Source organism: Pygoscelis adeliae, unplaced genomic scaffold, assembly GCF_000699105.1.
Source record: "Pygoscelis adeliae isolate BGI_AS28 unplaced genomic scaffold, ASM69910v1 Scaffold167, whole genome shotgun sequence".
Classification (NCBI taxonomy): Eukaryota; Metazoa; Chordata; class Aves; order Sphenisciformes; family Spheniscidae; genus Pygoscelis; species Pygoscelis adeliae.
This window is the reverse complement of record NW_008825428.1, coordinates 2,439,404-2,455,938: the sequence shown is the minus strand read 5'-3', so window position 1 is coordinate 2,455,938 and position 16,535 is coordinate 2,439,404. Positions and strand designations below refer to the sequence as shown.

General features: G+C 37.4%; 1 protein-coding gene across 1 annotated transcript in view; it reads left to right on the top strand.

The window, feature by feature from the left end:
- Positions 1 to 16,535, top strand: part of TENM3 (teneurin transmembrane protein 3) — a 327,579-nt gene that overhangs the window by 217,030 nt on the left and 94,014 nt on the right. The window contains exons 7-8 of the mRNA XM_009330685.1: positions 8,210 to 8,332; positions 15,227 to 15,441. Coding sequence (XP_009328960.1) covers positions 8,210 to 8,332; positions 15,227 to 15,441 — 338 coding nt within the window. The remainder of the gene's footprint in view (positions 1 to 8,209; positions 8,333 to 15,226; positions 15,442 to 16,535) is intronic.

The following is a 16,535-nucleotide window of genomic DNA, read 5'->3' as shown; positions in this document are numbered from 1 at the left end:
AGAATTGAGAATTCTACCATTTCATGGTCGCTAAGCCCAAGACGGCCTCCGACCACCACATCTCCCACCAGTCCTTCTCTGTTTGTAAACAGCAGGTCAAGAGAGTCACCTCCCCTGGTAGGCTCGCTTACCAGCTGTGTCAGGAAGTTGTCTTCCACACACTCCAGGAACCTCCTAGACTGCTTCCTCTCTGCCGTGTTGTATTTCCAGCAGATGTCCGGGAAGCTGAAGTCCCCCACGAGAACAAGGGCCAGCGATAGAGAGACCTCTGCCAGCTGCTTGTAGAATGCTTCATCGGCCTCTTCATCCTGGTTGGGTGCTCTATAACAGACTCCCAGCAGGATATCTGCCTCGTTGGCCTTCCCCCTCATCCTTACCCATAAACACTCAACCGTATCATCATCATACTCGTTGAGCTCTATACAATCGAAACACTCCCTAACATACATAACTCCCTAAAACACATTTTTTGAACTATAAAAATAGTTGGACCTCTGTTCGTTGATGCTCTTGCCTAAGAAAGATGTTTCCAGTGAATTTTGAGACATTACATCGGCATTGCTTTTCTTAACAATACAATCGAAACACTCCCTAACATACATAACTCCCTAAAACACATTTTTTGAACTATAAAAATAGTTGGACCTCTGTTCGTTGATGCTCTTGCCTAAGAAAGATGTTTCCAGTGAATTTTGAGACATTACATCGGCATTGCTTTTCTTAACACTTCTGTTAAGAAGATGTCACCCTGAGCAAGACTTCTGTTGGAGTTGTGGAAAAACAGATAAGCACAAACCTGAGTCTCAGCTGTTTTCCAGAAAGCGAGTTTAAGGGAAGGAGTTAAAGATTTAGAAGGAAGAGAGTAAAGAAATGCCTGAAGGAATACAGAGAAGTAATTATCCTGCAGTCTTAACCCAGTCTTGAAAAGCATAAATCAGGGGAATTTTTTTTTCTCCCCCACAATACTTGACAACAAAATCATTGATTATGACTTTATTAGATAGAAACCCAAAATTTATGGAATGTTTTTCATCTCTTTGTATGAACTGAAAGAGACAAAACAACCCTTGTCTCAAAGGAGTCAGCAATCTAATACGCACTTCCCCATCATTTCTGTACCTGTAATGATTTTTCACCGTCTTGTTAACTGTCAACAACATTATCTGGGGAAAAAAAAAAAAGCCATGTTCAGGAGAAAGCCCAGGATAATACTGAAGACTATTACATGATGAGGAATGTTGGATGATCATCAGAATAAATGGACAAATCTGAAACAAGACATAACAGATACATTCTTATTTAAATAAGAGGCTACTGAATAATGATCTTTGTTTCTGTTTTAAGAAATCTGGATTCTCCCTTAAGCTTTGAATATAATGCTGTTGACAGAATTAGACCGTTGTTATATAAAAATCCCTAGCTTGACAACTAAAATGAGACATCTAGCCATACAAGTTTCCAGAGGAATAAACGTTCCATTTTGGGGTGAATGTAGTAAAAACAGTTACACCAAGACTACCACACATCTTTCTTAACAGTTCAAATGCAGCAGTACTTTCAAATGGCATATAATCATCTTTGATTAGTAGTCAGAGAAAGTAAGTTTATCCATAGTAGATAGCTGATATCTTTGTTGCTGTGTTTTTTCTAGGCAATGTTTTGTGATGTGTTTTGCAAATTCTTTTATTAAAAGGTTCCAAGAGAAAATGAGGAATAGTGTATAAAGGTTGGATTTTTTTGCAGGTGAAACAGTAAAATCAATGGACCCATTCAACAGTTCAGGATAAAAGGAAAGAGACAGCACTTTTTCAGTTACTGTATTGGTCTTGATAGGTATCGCTAAGTTTTTCATACAATGTTGTACTGAAATGTTTTACATTCAGAATATAGGTTCAGAAATTTTTATATGATGCTCCTGGTGGCTAACCTTTTGAAGATGCTCAAAAGCACGTACTTCTAAGTTATTTTAAATTTAGAAATAACAGGCTTTTTGTTGATTTGAGAAAAACTAATAAATAAAGAACTCGTCTTTGTAACTTTTAATTCACTTTATTTAAAATTTTAATTAACTATTTTTAATTCACTATTTGATCTCCAAGGCATCCTATTATCTTAGAAAAAAGCAAATGAATGCAAATCACTGACAGTTGATTTGCACATCTTCTGGTCCACTCCAGGTCCTTCAGAATAAAATAGGTTTAGATTCTAATTATAGCTGCAAGAAAAATATATGGGAGATAATTTTAAAAACCACTTCAATGTTCAAATATTTCATTTGAAAATGTATTGCCAACAGGGAGATGAACTAGAAGATAATCCTTCAACTAGATTGAGCAATAATTGCAATTTGCTTAGTTTAAATTATAATCTTTTTGCATTGCTTTAAATATAAATGATACTCACTTTTCCTTATGTGCAAGTGTGCATATATATTATTCTATTAATTCTAGGGAAGCAATTTTGTAAATCATAGTTTGAAAGCACCAGCACCCAGAAATACGTAGCAGTAGCAGTCCTGGAAGATGAGTTCAGTATCTTAGCAAGAAGCTCATCTTCAAGCACAGCTTCATGAATAATAAGACTTGATTACCATACCTTGTAGAACGCATGGGAGAAAGGAAGGAGGGTCGCCAGCATCATTCAGTTCCTCTTGCCAACTTTCCCCACAGTGTTGAGTTCTTTATAGAACATACGCCATAGGCCTTATCTCCAGAGGTCTTGGGGAGATGCTTGCTACTTAGAGATAGCCAGTGTTTTTTCTTTCTGCTGTCTAGTGTTAATTTTTCATCTGTCATCATTCTAAGAAGAGCTGGAGGAACACTGGAAGTCTCATTTCCCAATTCAGGCAACTCTGCTTCTGCTTCTTTCTCTGTTTCTGCTTCTTTCTACTTAAAAGAATCCTCCTATCTGTGAATTCTTGTTCCCCTGAAATGTGGTGTCACCTTTAGAATTCTTTCACTGCAAAAAACGAGTTTACCAGATTCAAAATGGAAGCTGTTGAGTTACTGGCACTTCTGACCAATACTTCAGAGACTTCAGACTCAAACTTCAGTTACCTCTCCAGTTACTGTAGTGCTACTTCTGTGAATAAAGCCTCTGCTTATGTGCATATGGTTTTGCTTGTTCATCCTTATTACCTGCATCTTCAGTGCTTTCACTTGCACAGCTCATAGGGTGTTTCCTGTGCCCTTTGTTTTTCATATAAGCCTATTTGTCACAGTACTTTAAAAAAAGATATGGTTGATCCTGGTGAGTTGTGATAGAGATGCCCTTGAATTTTGACCAGAACAATAAATTTCTCTGGTTTTTACTGCATATTGCTACTCTTTCCTACAAAGAAAAAAAATATTCTTTCTTTCTGACAGTAATCATAATCCCAGCATTGTATGTATACTCACATCCGTGTCCAAACTTTGTTTTCTGTTCAGAGCTACATCCTGGATACTGGAGGATGCTAACAACTGTCTTAATTTCTTTATCAGCTAGCTGTCCCTATCCTCTTACCATTCAAGTGTACGAAGAGGAAAAAAAAAATCCAGACAAGCCCAGTTTTTGCTAAATGGAGAAACAACTACATAAATTGGTTTTCTGTTACAATTCTTTTTTGTGCCTCTCATAACTTTGGCAGAAGAGAGCTTTGAGCCAGTGATCGAGGCAGCGAAGGGAAAGCACTCCCCAGTCAAATGCAGCAGGTAGTTGTCAGCTCTCACAGTTCTAGTTCTGCATAAATTATCTGTCTCTCTTACCACCTACTAATAAAGAGGCTGATTTCTTTTTGGCTTGCTGAAGGTCTCAAAGAGGGTTTTGAAGTGATAATACAGTGTGTTTTCTCAAGAACAAGTTCCTTGTAAAGAGAATGCATAAAGCACAGCAATACTATCTTGAGAAAGGAGCATGCGAGACAAATGGGCTGGCAATGTTAAAAGAATGGAAGGACCTAATAGCAGCAACTTCTTCCTGAAGCAGATTATTGTAAATTGTTTTACACAGTGTAAACTAATCATAATATTTTTTTTCAAGTGTTTGCTGTGAAATGTATTCTTAGTTGCTATTTTAATTCTTGAGTGGAAATGAAGGCCTTGCAGACTGATTACCAACCAAAATGACTAGACCTCAATTACAGAGTGAAAGGTAAGCTCAAACAAGCTTGAAAAAGCAGTTTAAGGTGGTTCAGAAACCCTTCAGTGAACTGTGTGGTGACAGATGATAAGATTACCTGATAGCCTGCAACAAATGATAGCATTTTTGTGTTAACATCAATGCTACTGTAGGTATAAATGCACTCCTTTAATCTGAGCTCTGAATCTTTTGAATATCCCAGTCCATTTGGCATGTTCTGCTTTGCAGAAATATAAAAGGAGGGGCAAAAGCCCAACTGTTAGATTGGTTACTGTTTGTATGTTTGAGATTGGTTCCGGAGAATTCAGCCATATCCACCAGCACCACCCAGACACTGGTGCTGTGTTCATGCCAAGAGCAGCACGGATCCTAGAGGACTTTTTCCTCTCTGATGCCTCTCCTTCCCACTCTGTTAGAGGGAATGGAGTCCTCACCATTTAAACTATCACTGTACTCTAAAGGCTGGCCATAATGCTGATAATTTGGCCAGTAGCAGTACAAATACCACCTTAAACAACTCTGTCAGTCCCAAGGTAAACTGTTGTCATAACTCCAGCAAGTGAAGATGATCTGTTGGTAGCTAGAGATTACTTCGCAGAATAGAGATGGAGACTGAAACAGCGGAATAGGCAGAGGATATCATCATCTGTTTCTCTACTTAAAAAGTCATCCTGTTCCACGATGGGAGCAATCATCCTGGTCTTGATACAAGGATGGCTAAAGGAGGCTTTTGTTAGGGTTTGTGGGCACATTTGGAATTGTGACAACCCGTCTTTTCTCCCATCCCCTGAGGGTTCATCCATACTTGCAGCTGTGGGTTATTTGGATTGAGATGTTGTGGTCTGTGACCACAGCCATCACAAGCTGCGTGCCTTCTGGTTAGAGGCATCTGGCATTCTCAGACAAGTCCTTGCTGCCATCAGAGATATGCCAGGATTGAAAGTTGTTCCACTGTTAGTACCCTCATAGATTTGGCAGACTCAGAACTAGTTACTCTAGGAAGGGTCTCTTGTCTTCATTGTCATTGTCTAACACCAAATAAATGCCAAATTGAATGGGAATAAACCAGACCTGACAGGCAATATCCAATCCAAAAATCAAGAAACTGCTTTACATTAGATTTGGAACTAAAATAGCAGCTGAGAATAGAGAAATGTATTTTGCTTTATATGTTCCTGCTTTAATTTTGCTTCATATATCAAATTCTTTATAGAAAGAAGTAAACCTACCATTTCTCTGAACATAACAGAAACAGAGAAGGGGGTTGAACTCTTACATCCCCATCCCAAAGGTGGAAGAAAGTCTTCATCCTTTTCTAGACCTGAGGAAATCAAACAAACATATACACCACTGCAGTCTGCCTGCATCATTCCCCCTCTGGAAATTCAGAACTAGTTCATAACATTTGACTTGAAGGTCTGAGACCCCCAGCTGAGGTGTGCTCTGTGTGCAGTTACCAGTGCCAGGTGCTGCTTATCAGACTCATGGGGGCATCAAGAATTTTTAACAGGTGCCTTGCTGTCCTTGTAACACTGATAAGGGCTTAAAGTTTGCTTTTATATAGATGGCTGGCTGAGAAGAGACCAATCTTAATCAACAAAATAGTGCCTGAATTTGTCTTAATCAGTCAATTCAACCATGTTCTTAAAGTTCCCCATCTCTAAAGAAATTGTGCCTTGTACTTTGATCTTGTATCAACAAGCCTAATTCCTTCATGTTGTTCTCATATGTTTGTAGTGAAAGGAGAATTCTCTAAATTCCATAGTGCTGTCTCAGAGAGATTACATACTTGAATTATTTAGTGTATTAGTACACACTGTAAATTTTGGGTTGTCATTGGAGTTGTCAAGCAACATTTTTGGTCTGCTTCAAAAATATTCCAATATTTACAATCTGTGAAACAGCTTCATGTATCCATCTGTTACTTTTTATTAAACATTGTTTGTTGAACTTGGTGCTAGTTCAGTGTCAAAGTTGAGAGAGCAGTAGTATTTTTGAAGGATACAACTGTTACTCACCATCTTTGACAGTGAAGTACAGTGGGACTCACATCAGTACAAACACAAAGAAAAGGTAATTGTCACTTACCTTGTAGTAACTATGGTTCTTTGAGATGTAATCAGTATAGATCCCACAGTCCTTGCCTTTGAAGACTTCAAATTCCAGCTGTTTTGAATTATGAGGGAATGGCTAGAAGGTCCCCTTCTGATCTCCCAGTGAAGCATGAAGAGGCACAGAGCATCTACATAGCACCACCAGACAGAGCTGTTAATGATGTTCTAAGCTCGTGTGTTTGGAAGGGATGCAATTCTAGAGTTACAAAATGTCACCTTCTTTTTTTTTCCTGAAGAGTATTAAAAGTGATAAGAAGCCAGCAAAGTTAGGAGAGGTGATTTAGATCTCCAGACTGAAGACAAGAAATGTAGTAGGTTTGAATCATGGAATATTTAGCTATTTGCAGTCTTTCATTGCTGCCAGTGAAGTGAACTAGTATAACAGATAGTAGAGTTTGACCCTAGGGATTTTGATGAAATATATTAAAGCAGATACAATCATCAGATGATTAATACATAAATAAGAATTTCAGCTGAGGTAGGGCCAAAATAATAATGGCTAATTCTAGTGATGTGCCAAAAATGGTGGTGGTTGGATTTATGGTTCAACAAGAGATGAGAGGGGGAAAAAAGAAATAAGGTTTTAGGGTCAAGGAACATTCTACATTATCAGGCTTTGACAGGCAATTTAAAGTCTGAGAAAGAAGAGTAATAGTAGAGTCAGAGACTTGGAACAAAGAGAATATGCCATCTATAGTGAGGATTTCAGTCTTTGAAACATTCAGTATTAGGTCTTTGGTTGCATTCTGGTCTTTTGTTTTGTTGAGGTTAAGGGGGAGGGTTTAAGGCAAAGACCTGGCAGAGAGGGTCTTAATTCTGCAGTGTTCACTGTCTCCCTGACTAACTTCCACTGATGCCTGTTCACCTTAAGTAAGAGTTGCCATGGTCAATACAGAGAGATTGAAAGATCAGAGATGAAACCGAAAGGGATGAAGACTTGTTTGTCATTTGGATAGAAGAAATTAATAAATTAATAACATCAGCTATAGCAGTGGTCTGTTTCAGAGACAGCAGGAACAGAAGCAACAAGATACAGTGAATTATCTCCCTTCTATTTTGCACTAATAGTTAAAATTCATTATTACAGAATTTTTTTCCAGTATATTTTTATTCCCTAGGAACACTGAAAGACTACTTTAGCTTGTAGATAACTGCTGTCGTAGAATGAGCAAACCCATGTTATACCAAGCACAAATTAGAGTAATTACAATAAAATTAATTATGGTGATATCATAGAGTCATTGGAAGAGAAGGAAATACACCACAAGTAGCAAGAAATTGCATATGTTATGTGTATCACAGTATAGCATTAAGGTGATTTTTTTTTTCCGTATTTTTGCTCTAAAAGTTTAGACATTCATTCAGTTAATCCCTGGTGATATCAAGGTTCCTTAAGTAGTTCCCCCTAACACAATGGAAGGTGGACTCTGTCTTTCATAATTAGCTTAGCTAAACTTTTTAACATGGTATCACCTTTCTAATAAACGTGGTTGTGGGGAATTAAGTCATTCAGAAACCTAGCTTATGCGTTATCATTATCAGAGCAAAGTGCTCCAGTGTCTGGCTGACCAGAACGGATCCATCTGCTGGTGAAATCATTTATTTTCGTAGGTCATTTAGGAGCTCACTTAAATGATTTGTCTCTTCAGAAGGATCAAAAATGAAAAAAAGAGAAAAAGACATAATTACTGCTTATCCTTTTGAACATTGATTTGGGACCGGTAAAAGACTCAAAATGAGACTGGTGAGCTTTCTGTCAACTGTGTTCACCGAAAGCACTGTATCATTAAAGGACACTGGTAGTAATTGCTTAGTGCCATTGCTAAGTTGAACTATTAGTCTGTGAATGCTTGTTCCTGTAATTTAATTTTTTAATGTATGAGTTGCTGTTCTGCTGTGAAGCGTGGAAAGCCATTATTTGTGCGATTTGTCATTGTGGCTAAAAGCATCAAATAACCTGTATCCTTTACCACCAGCAATGCATCTTTTTGGCCTCAACTGGCAGTTGCAGCAAACTGAAAATGATACATTTGAGAATGGAAAAGTGAATTCTGATACTGTGCCAACACATCCTGTAACAGTACCTGCTGGAGAAAATGGTAAGTGAAAAAGCTCCTTGTTTCGGAGCATTTCCTTTCTTTGTGTCTTACTTACATCACCAGACTTTAACGCTTTTCCTCCAAAACTCTGTATTTAATGGAAGTACAGAGCATTTGTAAGTAATAATAGTTTTAAATAGACGTGTAGATATTAAACAGGAGTTGTATTTCAATTGAAAAGAACACTCCGTTCCTCCTACCTAGCATGTGAAGGGAGTGATGAATCCTGGGCGATAATGTTATCTTACTAGGAAAGCTGATTGTCAACCAAAATTCCTCATGGGAATTTACATGTAATATTTGATGAGGATAGAAAAGCTCTTATCACATCCAGAGAAGCAGAACCTCCGCTTACTCTAAAATCTCTGATAACATAGTGGTTGTTGTGGGGTCCTCAGAGGTAGCAGGATGGTGCTGAGGCTGCCTTGGACCATCCTGCCTGAGGGGCTGGGGTGGCTGGGGTCTCGTGCTGCAGAAATGGCCACAACAAAGCCAGGGAGACCGAGGTGACAGGACACACTATTTCGTAAGGGGGACCTGATACCAAGATTCAATCTTTGGGAGTCCCAACGAGCTCTGGATAGTTTTCAGACAAAAGTCTTGTCTGTGACAGGGGGGACATAATCTCTTTTTCTGAAGAGTTGGCACCAGAAAAGGCACTTCAAGGAGGTTTTGCATGTTTTCGAAGCTTCTCTCTTAGCTGTGTTTAGAAGGTAACTCATGATCAAGAAGCTTCCTATGGCATGATGGCCTCGCTATGGAATGGCTTGTGTTTTTCTCTACAGATGATGATATCTTCTTTTTTTTTTTAATTTCTCTCTTAAATTTAATAGGTCATGTATAATATGTTCATTTGTTTTCTCAAAGTCTCTAGCATATAATATTGAGTCTGAATCATCCAACCAATATATAAAGAAAAAAAAAAAAAAAACAAAACTTTATTAATTTTGTTGTGGGAACTTTTAAAATACAAACCACATAAAGGGATTATTTTTTATCGACCTTCTTCCATGTTGCCCTTTAAGATTCTCAAAACATTTAAGAGCCTGTGCACTTTTGGCTAACAGAGGCTTTAAAATCAATAGTTTTTGAATGGAAGACTTGATTTAAATGGTTGATGAATGCGGTGTTTGCTTCATTACACAAAAATCCATTTTTCCTTTCACAAGGTAGAGCTGACCTCCTTACCACTGAGAAGGAGGAAGCCTCTGCCAGCAGCTGACATCTTGAAAATTTTTCAAGTTATCACAGCTCCAAGTTATAGAAAATATACAGCTCAGTTTATTCTTTTTGTCGTCTTTGTAAGCATATGAAACTTCTCCAGTAGGACTTTTTTCATTTCCTTTACCCTACTGCCTTTTTCTTGCACTTAGATATTCATTATCTCTTTCTGTGTTCTTAGTTGTTTTGAATGAATAGCAAAAAGCTACTGTGTGGTTGATGAATATTGATGCTGCGGTGACAGCTCATCATCCCACTGTCTTCTGCCCTGAGTAGCCAATATACTTTCTTGTATAAAGTATGTACATATTTTTGTTAAATATTTTATAAATATAATTTTTTTCCCTTCATAATTTTTAAATTTTTTACAAATTAAAACCTGTTATACTTTGCTTCAAAAATAAAAGGAAATAACAAACATATCAAATCCCATTTTTCCTTCCTTCTGTCCCTAAATACTGTACAAGAGAATAGGGTTAATTCCATCCACTGTTAAAATGCTGTCCTCTGCAGAATATGGTAAGTGGTCATTTATCAGCATACATCAACACTAAACAACAGACAGACCAGAGAATACACATTTTAAACCACAAAAGGCAAGTTAAGCAGAAGGGAAAGTGTGATGACTAGATGTGAAATTTAAGGTGAGGGCTCCTGTGCTATCATAGTAGTTACTGAAAACTGTAAGGAAGAATCAATAAAGCCTTGGTTTGCATACTTGGACCGGTGTACAACTTTCAGTACTGCCTCTCTTCAGCCCCCTGGTAATATCCTGATACTCTGATTTAGATGGGAGAAATTTCCAGTGTTGTATGGGCCAGGCATTGTCCTTGACACTCTCTCATCTAAACTTTGGATAATCCTGGGCCTGCTTTGGTCAGAAAATCATAGTCCACTGTGTCCTAGATCCCAGGTATTCATTTGCCATTCAGAAGTACAGGTACTTTGTGTGATGAATTAGCAAAGCTTAAACTTGAAAATGCACCCTTATGACCTCTGAAGAAAATTCAGCTGTGGTTTACCTAGAAATAGCTAGTCATAAATTGACAGTAAAAGCATGTTAAATCATCCTTAAATGCAAATCATTTGTTAAGTGAGGCTTGAATCTCTGAACAAGCCTCTTCCAAAGGTTTTTTGTTTGTTTCTTTTGCGGTTTTTTTTTTCCTCTGCCAGTGCTTCTCTCTATATGAACAGTAAACTGCTGGCAACATATCACCTGCTTATCTAGACAGGCATGATTCAGGGCTGCATAAGGTGGCATAAGAATGTGTGTTTTCTATGGATATGATGAATTTTATAGGCCATTTCAGTTTAGATTCTCCAAAGTAATTTGTAAGCCATGCTTAATCAAACACAAACATTTACTTGAGGTGCATCAGTGCTTTATCTGTTTTTATAACTAGGCGATAGAAAAGAAAGGTTAAAAAACAGAGCTTGTTTAACCATTGTGTTCTATCAGTTGGTCACATCTCACATGTTGCTGACTTTATTTTATGCCGTATAAAATCTATGTGCAACTCAGAAATACCTTTAAATAAGATATGCTCAATTGCAGATTTTTAAAAAATGCAAGAGAGGAAGAAAGTGGATGGGAAAAGGGGCATTTCTTTTGGCTTACTTAGATGCACTTTTTGAGATTATATTCATTAAAATACATCATACTTGCTTTACCTGATATGTATTGAGCTTTTTTGTTTTGTTTACAGTATCTCATGTTAATTAAAGGTATAGTAACTTTTTAATTAGATCATAGAATCATAGAATCGTTTAGGTTGGAAAAGACCTTTAAGATCATCAAGTCCAGCCGTTAACCTAGCACTGCCAAGTTCACCACTAAACCATGTCCCTAAGCACCACATCTACACGTCTTTTAAATACCTCCAGGGAGGGTGACTCCACCACTTCCCTGGGCAGCCTGTTCCAGTGCTTGACAACCCTTTTGGTGAAGAAATGCTATATTGGGTTTTTTTTCTAAAAAGCTATGTTTTTAAGGAGGATTTTGATTTCCTTTCTTGAAACGGTTGTTGCAGAAGGGATATATAGCAGATGTCTCCCAGAAAAAGATCTGAATACAAGGTTGTTCAATGGAATGGGAGAACATGCTATTGACTGTCCGTAAATTCGGCCTTGCAACCTAGTATTCTAATTATTACTGCCTTTGAAGGATGGAAAATGATACTATGTGTGACACTATACAGCAATTATTATTGAGCATTTTTGTGTTTTGGTTGTGCATTCATTTTATTCTGTGTTATAGATACTCAGTTATTCACAGTGCATCTTGTGTTTTAATCTATAGAATGTTTGCAAATAAGGAGAGGGAGTTTGGCTTCATGTCATTTTATTGATATTTGTGAATTATTTTTCTAGTATAACTATAAGAATAATTATAATATAACTATTATAATAGTGACATATTGTTTATTGCTTTAATTATTTGTTTAGCTCGGGATTTTGTCCACCCTAACCCTAGACAGTCAAAATACAATTTACAAATACTAAATATAACAAATATTTTACCTATTCATTAGCCATAATGCATTGGGTTTTCGGTATCACAAATGCATCCTATAATGATTGTATATATTAGATAGTATGGGATACAGCAAATTAATGTATTTTGTAAATTGAATAGTAGTATATCAGCAATATAAGTACAAATCCTTATATAAATATTACTTACCTATATTTACATGTATTTGTATTATTGTCTTTTGGGGAGGGTCTGTGAACGAAGAAATTTTGGGGTTAGAGAAGAAGTGTGGTGAAAGAGAATATATTCAGGAGGCTAGGTATTTTAAAATTTGGTTTCTTATTTGGGCTGTTATGTCATTATGGAATTGCGTGAATGAACGTGACATTTCATATTTTGATTTAAAGCTGTGTATAAGAACTGTTGCTGTTTAGAACGTGAAAAGGAAATGATGACACTACTAAGATTTTTCTTTCGCCCATTGAGATACAAAGGGGAACAAAGAATAATTAACAGCCTATTCTTAGGAGGGCAAACAACTAGTGATGATTTTGAGAGAGGTGCTGTGGCGTTAAGGGGACATGTGGCTACAGGGTAAAACTCTCCTTTTGTGAAGAAAATGGGAGTCTGTAGGATCATTATCTGCTAAGGATAAGTGTTGAAGCCCAGTAATAGGCCTGGCAAGTTGGTCAAAATGTTTGATAAAGTGTACCTTCTCAAGCTGTCTAGTTCATCTTTTCAGTAGGAAGAGGTAGTTGGTTTTCATTTCAAATGTAGAAATAGGGGAAGCTGCAGATCAATATGGCAAACAACTGTTTATTGTTTAGTGATTACCAGTCATCAGTGTGTGAATTTATATGACACAACATGCTTAAATTTGAAGGAAGTGGTAAGAAACAAATGCTTAAATGAACTGAAGTAGTGAATACAGATCCATCTTCTAGAATAACGTATGAATATTGTGAAAGGTTAAGTCCAAAGTTAGAAGAGCATCAGACTCATCCTGAAAAGTGTAAAAAAATGGTTTCTCCAAGATCAGGTATTTCAGTCTCTTCTCAGCAGAACATTGATCAATATGATGATCCTGTAAGTGAGACATTGTCAGTGGCTGAAACACCGTTGTGGCACAGCTCTGATGATGATACAAGCCCCCACTCAAGGCCTCTCAGTAGTGCTTCTGTACCTGTTTAATTCAGCAGCAGCCTCTGTTCATCTTGGATGCACAAAAAGTGGCGAGGATCAATCTGTGACCTCACCTGGCATTTCAGATTTTAATCTAGTTTTTTGAAGTCTAAATGTTTGCAAAAAGGTTGTGTCAGTTTGTTCCATCAAATGATGACTAATGTAAGAATTTGAACATGAAAGACAGGGCAGCAAAAGAGCGTTGTCAGTTCTTCAGAACACTTGTACGCAAACAAGTCAGCATCACTTGAACGTGCTTATCGCATTCAAATAGGTTTAGTGCAGTCTTTATAATAGACCAGCTGCTGAAAAAAAGAGTATAAATTGGTAAAAACACAGTGGACTGTAAGATTGTAACTATAGTTCCATTTTTCTTTATATTGCTTCCCTCAAGGCTCACCTTGATGTGCCAGCTGCCTAAATGTGGCATTACTTGCTTACTCCAGAGTTGACATGTGTTGGTAAACAAGTTCTTACACACATCTTTGCATCTTAGTCTAGATTTGACAGCACTGATTCCATCGGGTCGAAGTAGGCTTTGTCCCTGACACCAGCTTCCAAGACTGCATATGTCCAGCCACACAGCATGGAGTTAGTGCCTGAACATCAGATCTGAGTCTTTGGCCTCAAACAGACTATGCAAACTCATCTAAACCATCCCAGATTTTAAAGCTGGGTGGTGACGGTTTGTGCAAACCACTTCTTTAGTGCATCAGTCTTAGTAGTTCTGTTTCCTACGGATCTGGCAGGTAGAAGACACTACCATAATTAAACCACAGTTTGTTTGCTGATGGAAAGGTTTGTAATCTTTGCTCGATTTTGCATGTGCCTGTGCGGTACAACCAGTGGCAATGTGGAGATCTCAGAGCTATTACAGACCTGTGCTGTCCATGGCATCCTGCCCAGTGCCTTGGAGGGTCATCAGCTTGGGCTGGAACAGTTTTACCCCTTTCATTTATTTGACAGTGGTTCACTGGGATGACACAGAGCCTTGTAGATTGGATGATACTGTTCTGTACTCGAGCCACAGTGTAGATTCAGTCTCTGTTGCCTGGACTTACCCACTTGAAGAAAACGTTTGTTGGGGGTATCTGAAGTTTATAGCTTATTTTCTTCTTTTTTAATGCCACAACCAGTAGTCCAGTTTTTCGGTGTTAGCATTTGACATCATGTGTCTTTTGCATGTTAGCATCTTCTTTGCTTCTTCTGGGCATTTCCAAGCCATCATCACTGGCCTCCTAAGGCTAACTGATAGTTGCACAAATGCTTTATAGAGAAAAATCATTAATGCCCTTCAGTGCTATGTTCTTATTTCTAGTAGTTGGCCTGCAGGATAAATAAATATTCATGATATAGAAAATAGTAAAAGTACCAGACTTTGACATGCTATCATACGTTTTATTCAGGAGACAGTGTGGACAAGGAGGTGATAACAAGCTTGGGGCTGAGCCTAGGGAGTGCAGAGGATGTAGGCATTATGGGGAACAAAGGCATAAGAACATAGGCACAATGGAGCAAGAGACATTGCCTTTCTTTTTGGGGAATGCAAAAACAAAAAATAGGAACCAGAGCTGTAGACATTGGTAGTATTGTATAAATGCTCTGATATTTAACATAGAAAAGACTGTGTATTAGTTCTCTTGACTGCTTATGTTTATGTATCTATTAGTCTTAAAATCTGCATTTCCCTTTACCTTAAATTTTTTTAGTTTGAGACTTTATGCTGGAAAACCCTGTTAAAATACTTGGGGGAAAAAATGAATAGTTTAATGATCCTAAAACAGTTTCCATAATGCTAGTGCTTAGGGAAGTTACAGTATTTTTACTTGGTAGGTATTTGTGGTATCTTCGCCTTTTTATTTCCAAATCAGTGAATTCCCTGGGATCTTATATTCAGAAAGATTATCAGGTAACATTTTATCTGAGGTGATTCTAAATATTTTACGTTTTATGTGAAGGATGATTGAAAGCAAGAGCGGAATACTAATTTTTGATCTCTTATTATTCTAACCTGTCAGGAAAATTAGGGGGATTTGCACAAGAAAACAACACTATAGATTCTGGAGAACTTGATATAGGCCGAAGAGCGATACAAGAAGTTCCCCCTGGGATTTTTTGGAGATCACAACTCTTCATTGATCAGCCACAATTTCTAAAATTCAATATATCCCTTCAGAAAGATGCATTGATTGGAGTATATGGCCGAAAAGGCTTACCACCTTCACACACTCAGGTGAGAACTGCTTGCATTTAAAGTAGCACGTTATTGAAAACTGTGAGCTTGTATCTTTTGTATCTTTTTTCTTTCTCAGGATTACATCGTTTTCCATTTTGCAGATTTTTATTTTTACTTTGTATACTTTATTGATCTCATGTGATGTCCAAAACATTTATAATACTGTAAGTGATGGGCTCTAAAATGGGGGGGGGGATTCTTATTTATGAACTGTTCTGAACGCCGTGAGCAATCATGATGCTTCAGATATCGAGTTGTTTCATGCAGAATTTATAGGTACTTTTTTTCTTCTGTGGTATATAGACATATCTTTAAAAACCTAAGCAAACTAATACAGCACCTTATGGCCACACATGTGGTCGAGAGTGCCTGGCAAAGACTGCATTTGCCAAATTTCCAAGCAAGAAGACAACAGTTTTTTAAGGAAGTTTCAGTTTGTTCTACAAGCAAATGCTACAGTATTTACAGCTTGGTGTCTCACTAAAAATACATGAAAGAAAATATATGTAATATGTGTCTACAAAGATACAATGAACTGGGGTTGTAAAAGTGCCAGTCTTCACTAGACATTTAGTGTCTTGAAACTTTTTTCTTAAGTGTCGCAGAGGATTTATTCTGCTCCACTTCTCAGAAGGTTTCTAATGAGACTTTTTATTGCATATGGTCATGCATTTGCCTACTAACAGAAACACTTTCTATCCATAGTTACAGAAAAGCTAAAGTATAAAAGAATTAATAGTCTTCTGGATTGGCAGGAGAAAGGGAGAATCATTGTCTAAGACAGTATTTTAGAATCAATTGTATTCAGATTTTATTTTTAAGACTTGAAGACCCTCCTAGTTTAGATTTCTTGCAGCTCAATATTTGCCCAAGTGCTGGCTCTGAACCACTGTTCACCTGAAAAGGGAGTTGAGCTCATGCTCTTCTACCCCATTTAGAGAATTATGCAACATCTTACTGATTTATATTTTTTTAAAGTATATGGATTTGCCCTCAACACAACTCTATCAACCTAATGATATAATTGGAACGAAGCTTGACTGATTATGCCTGATACACAGTTGCAACAGCAAATCTGTAACTGCAAAATT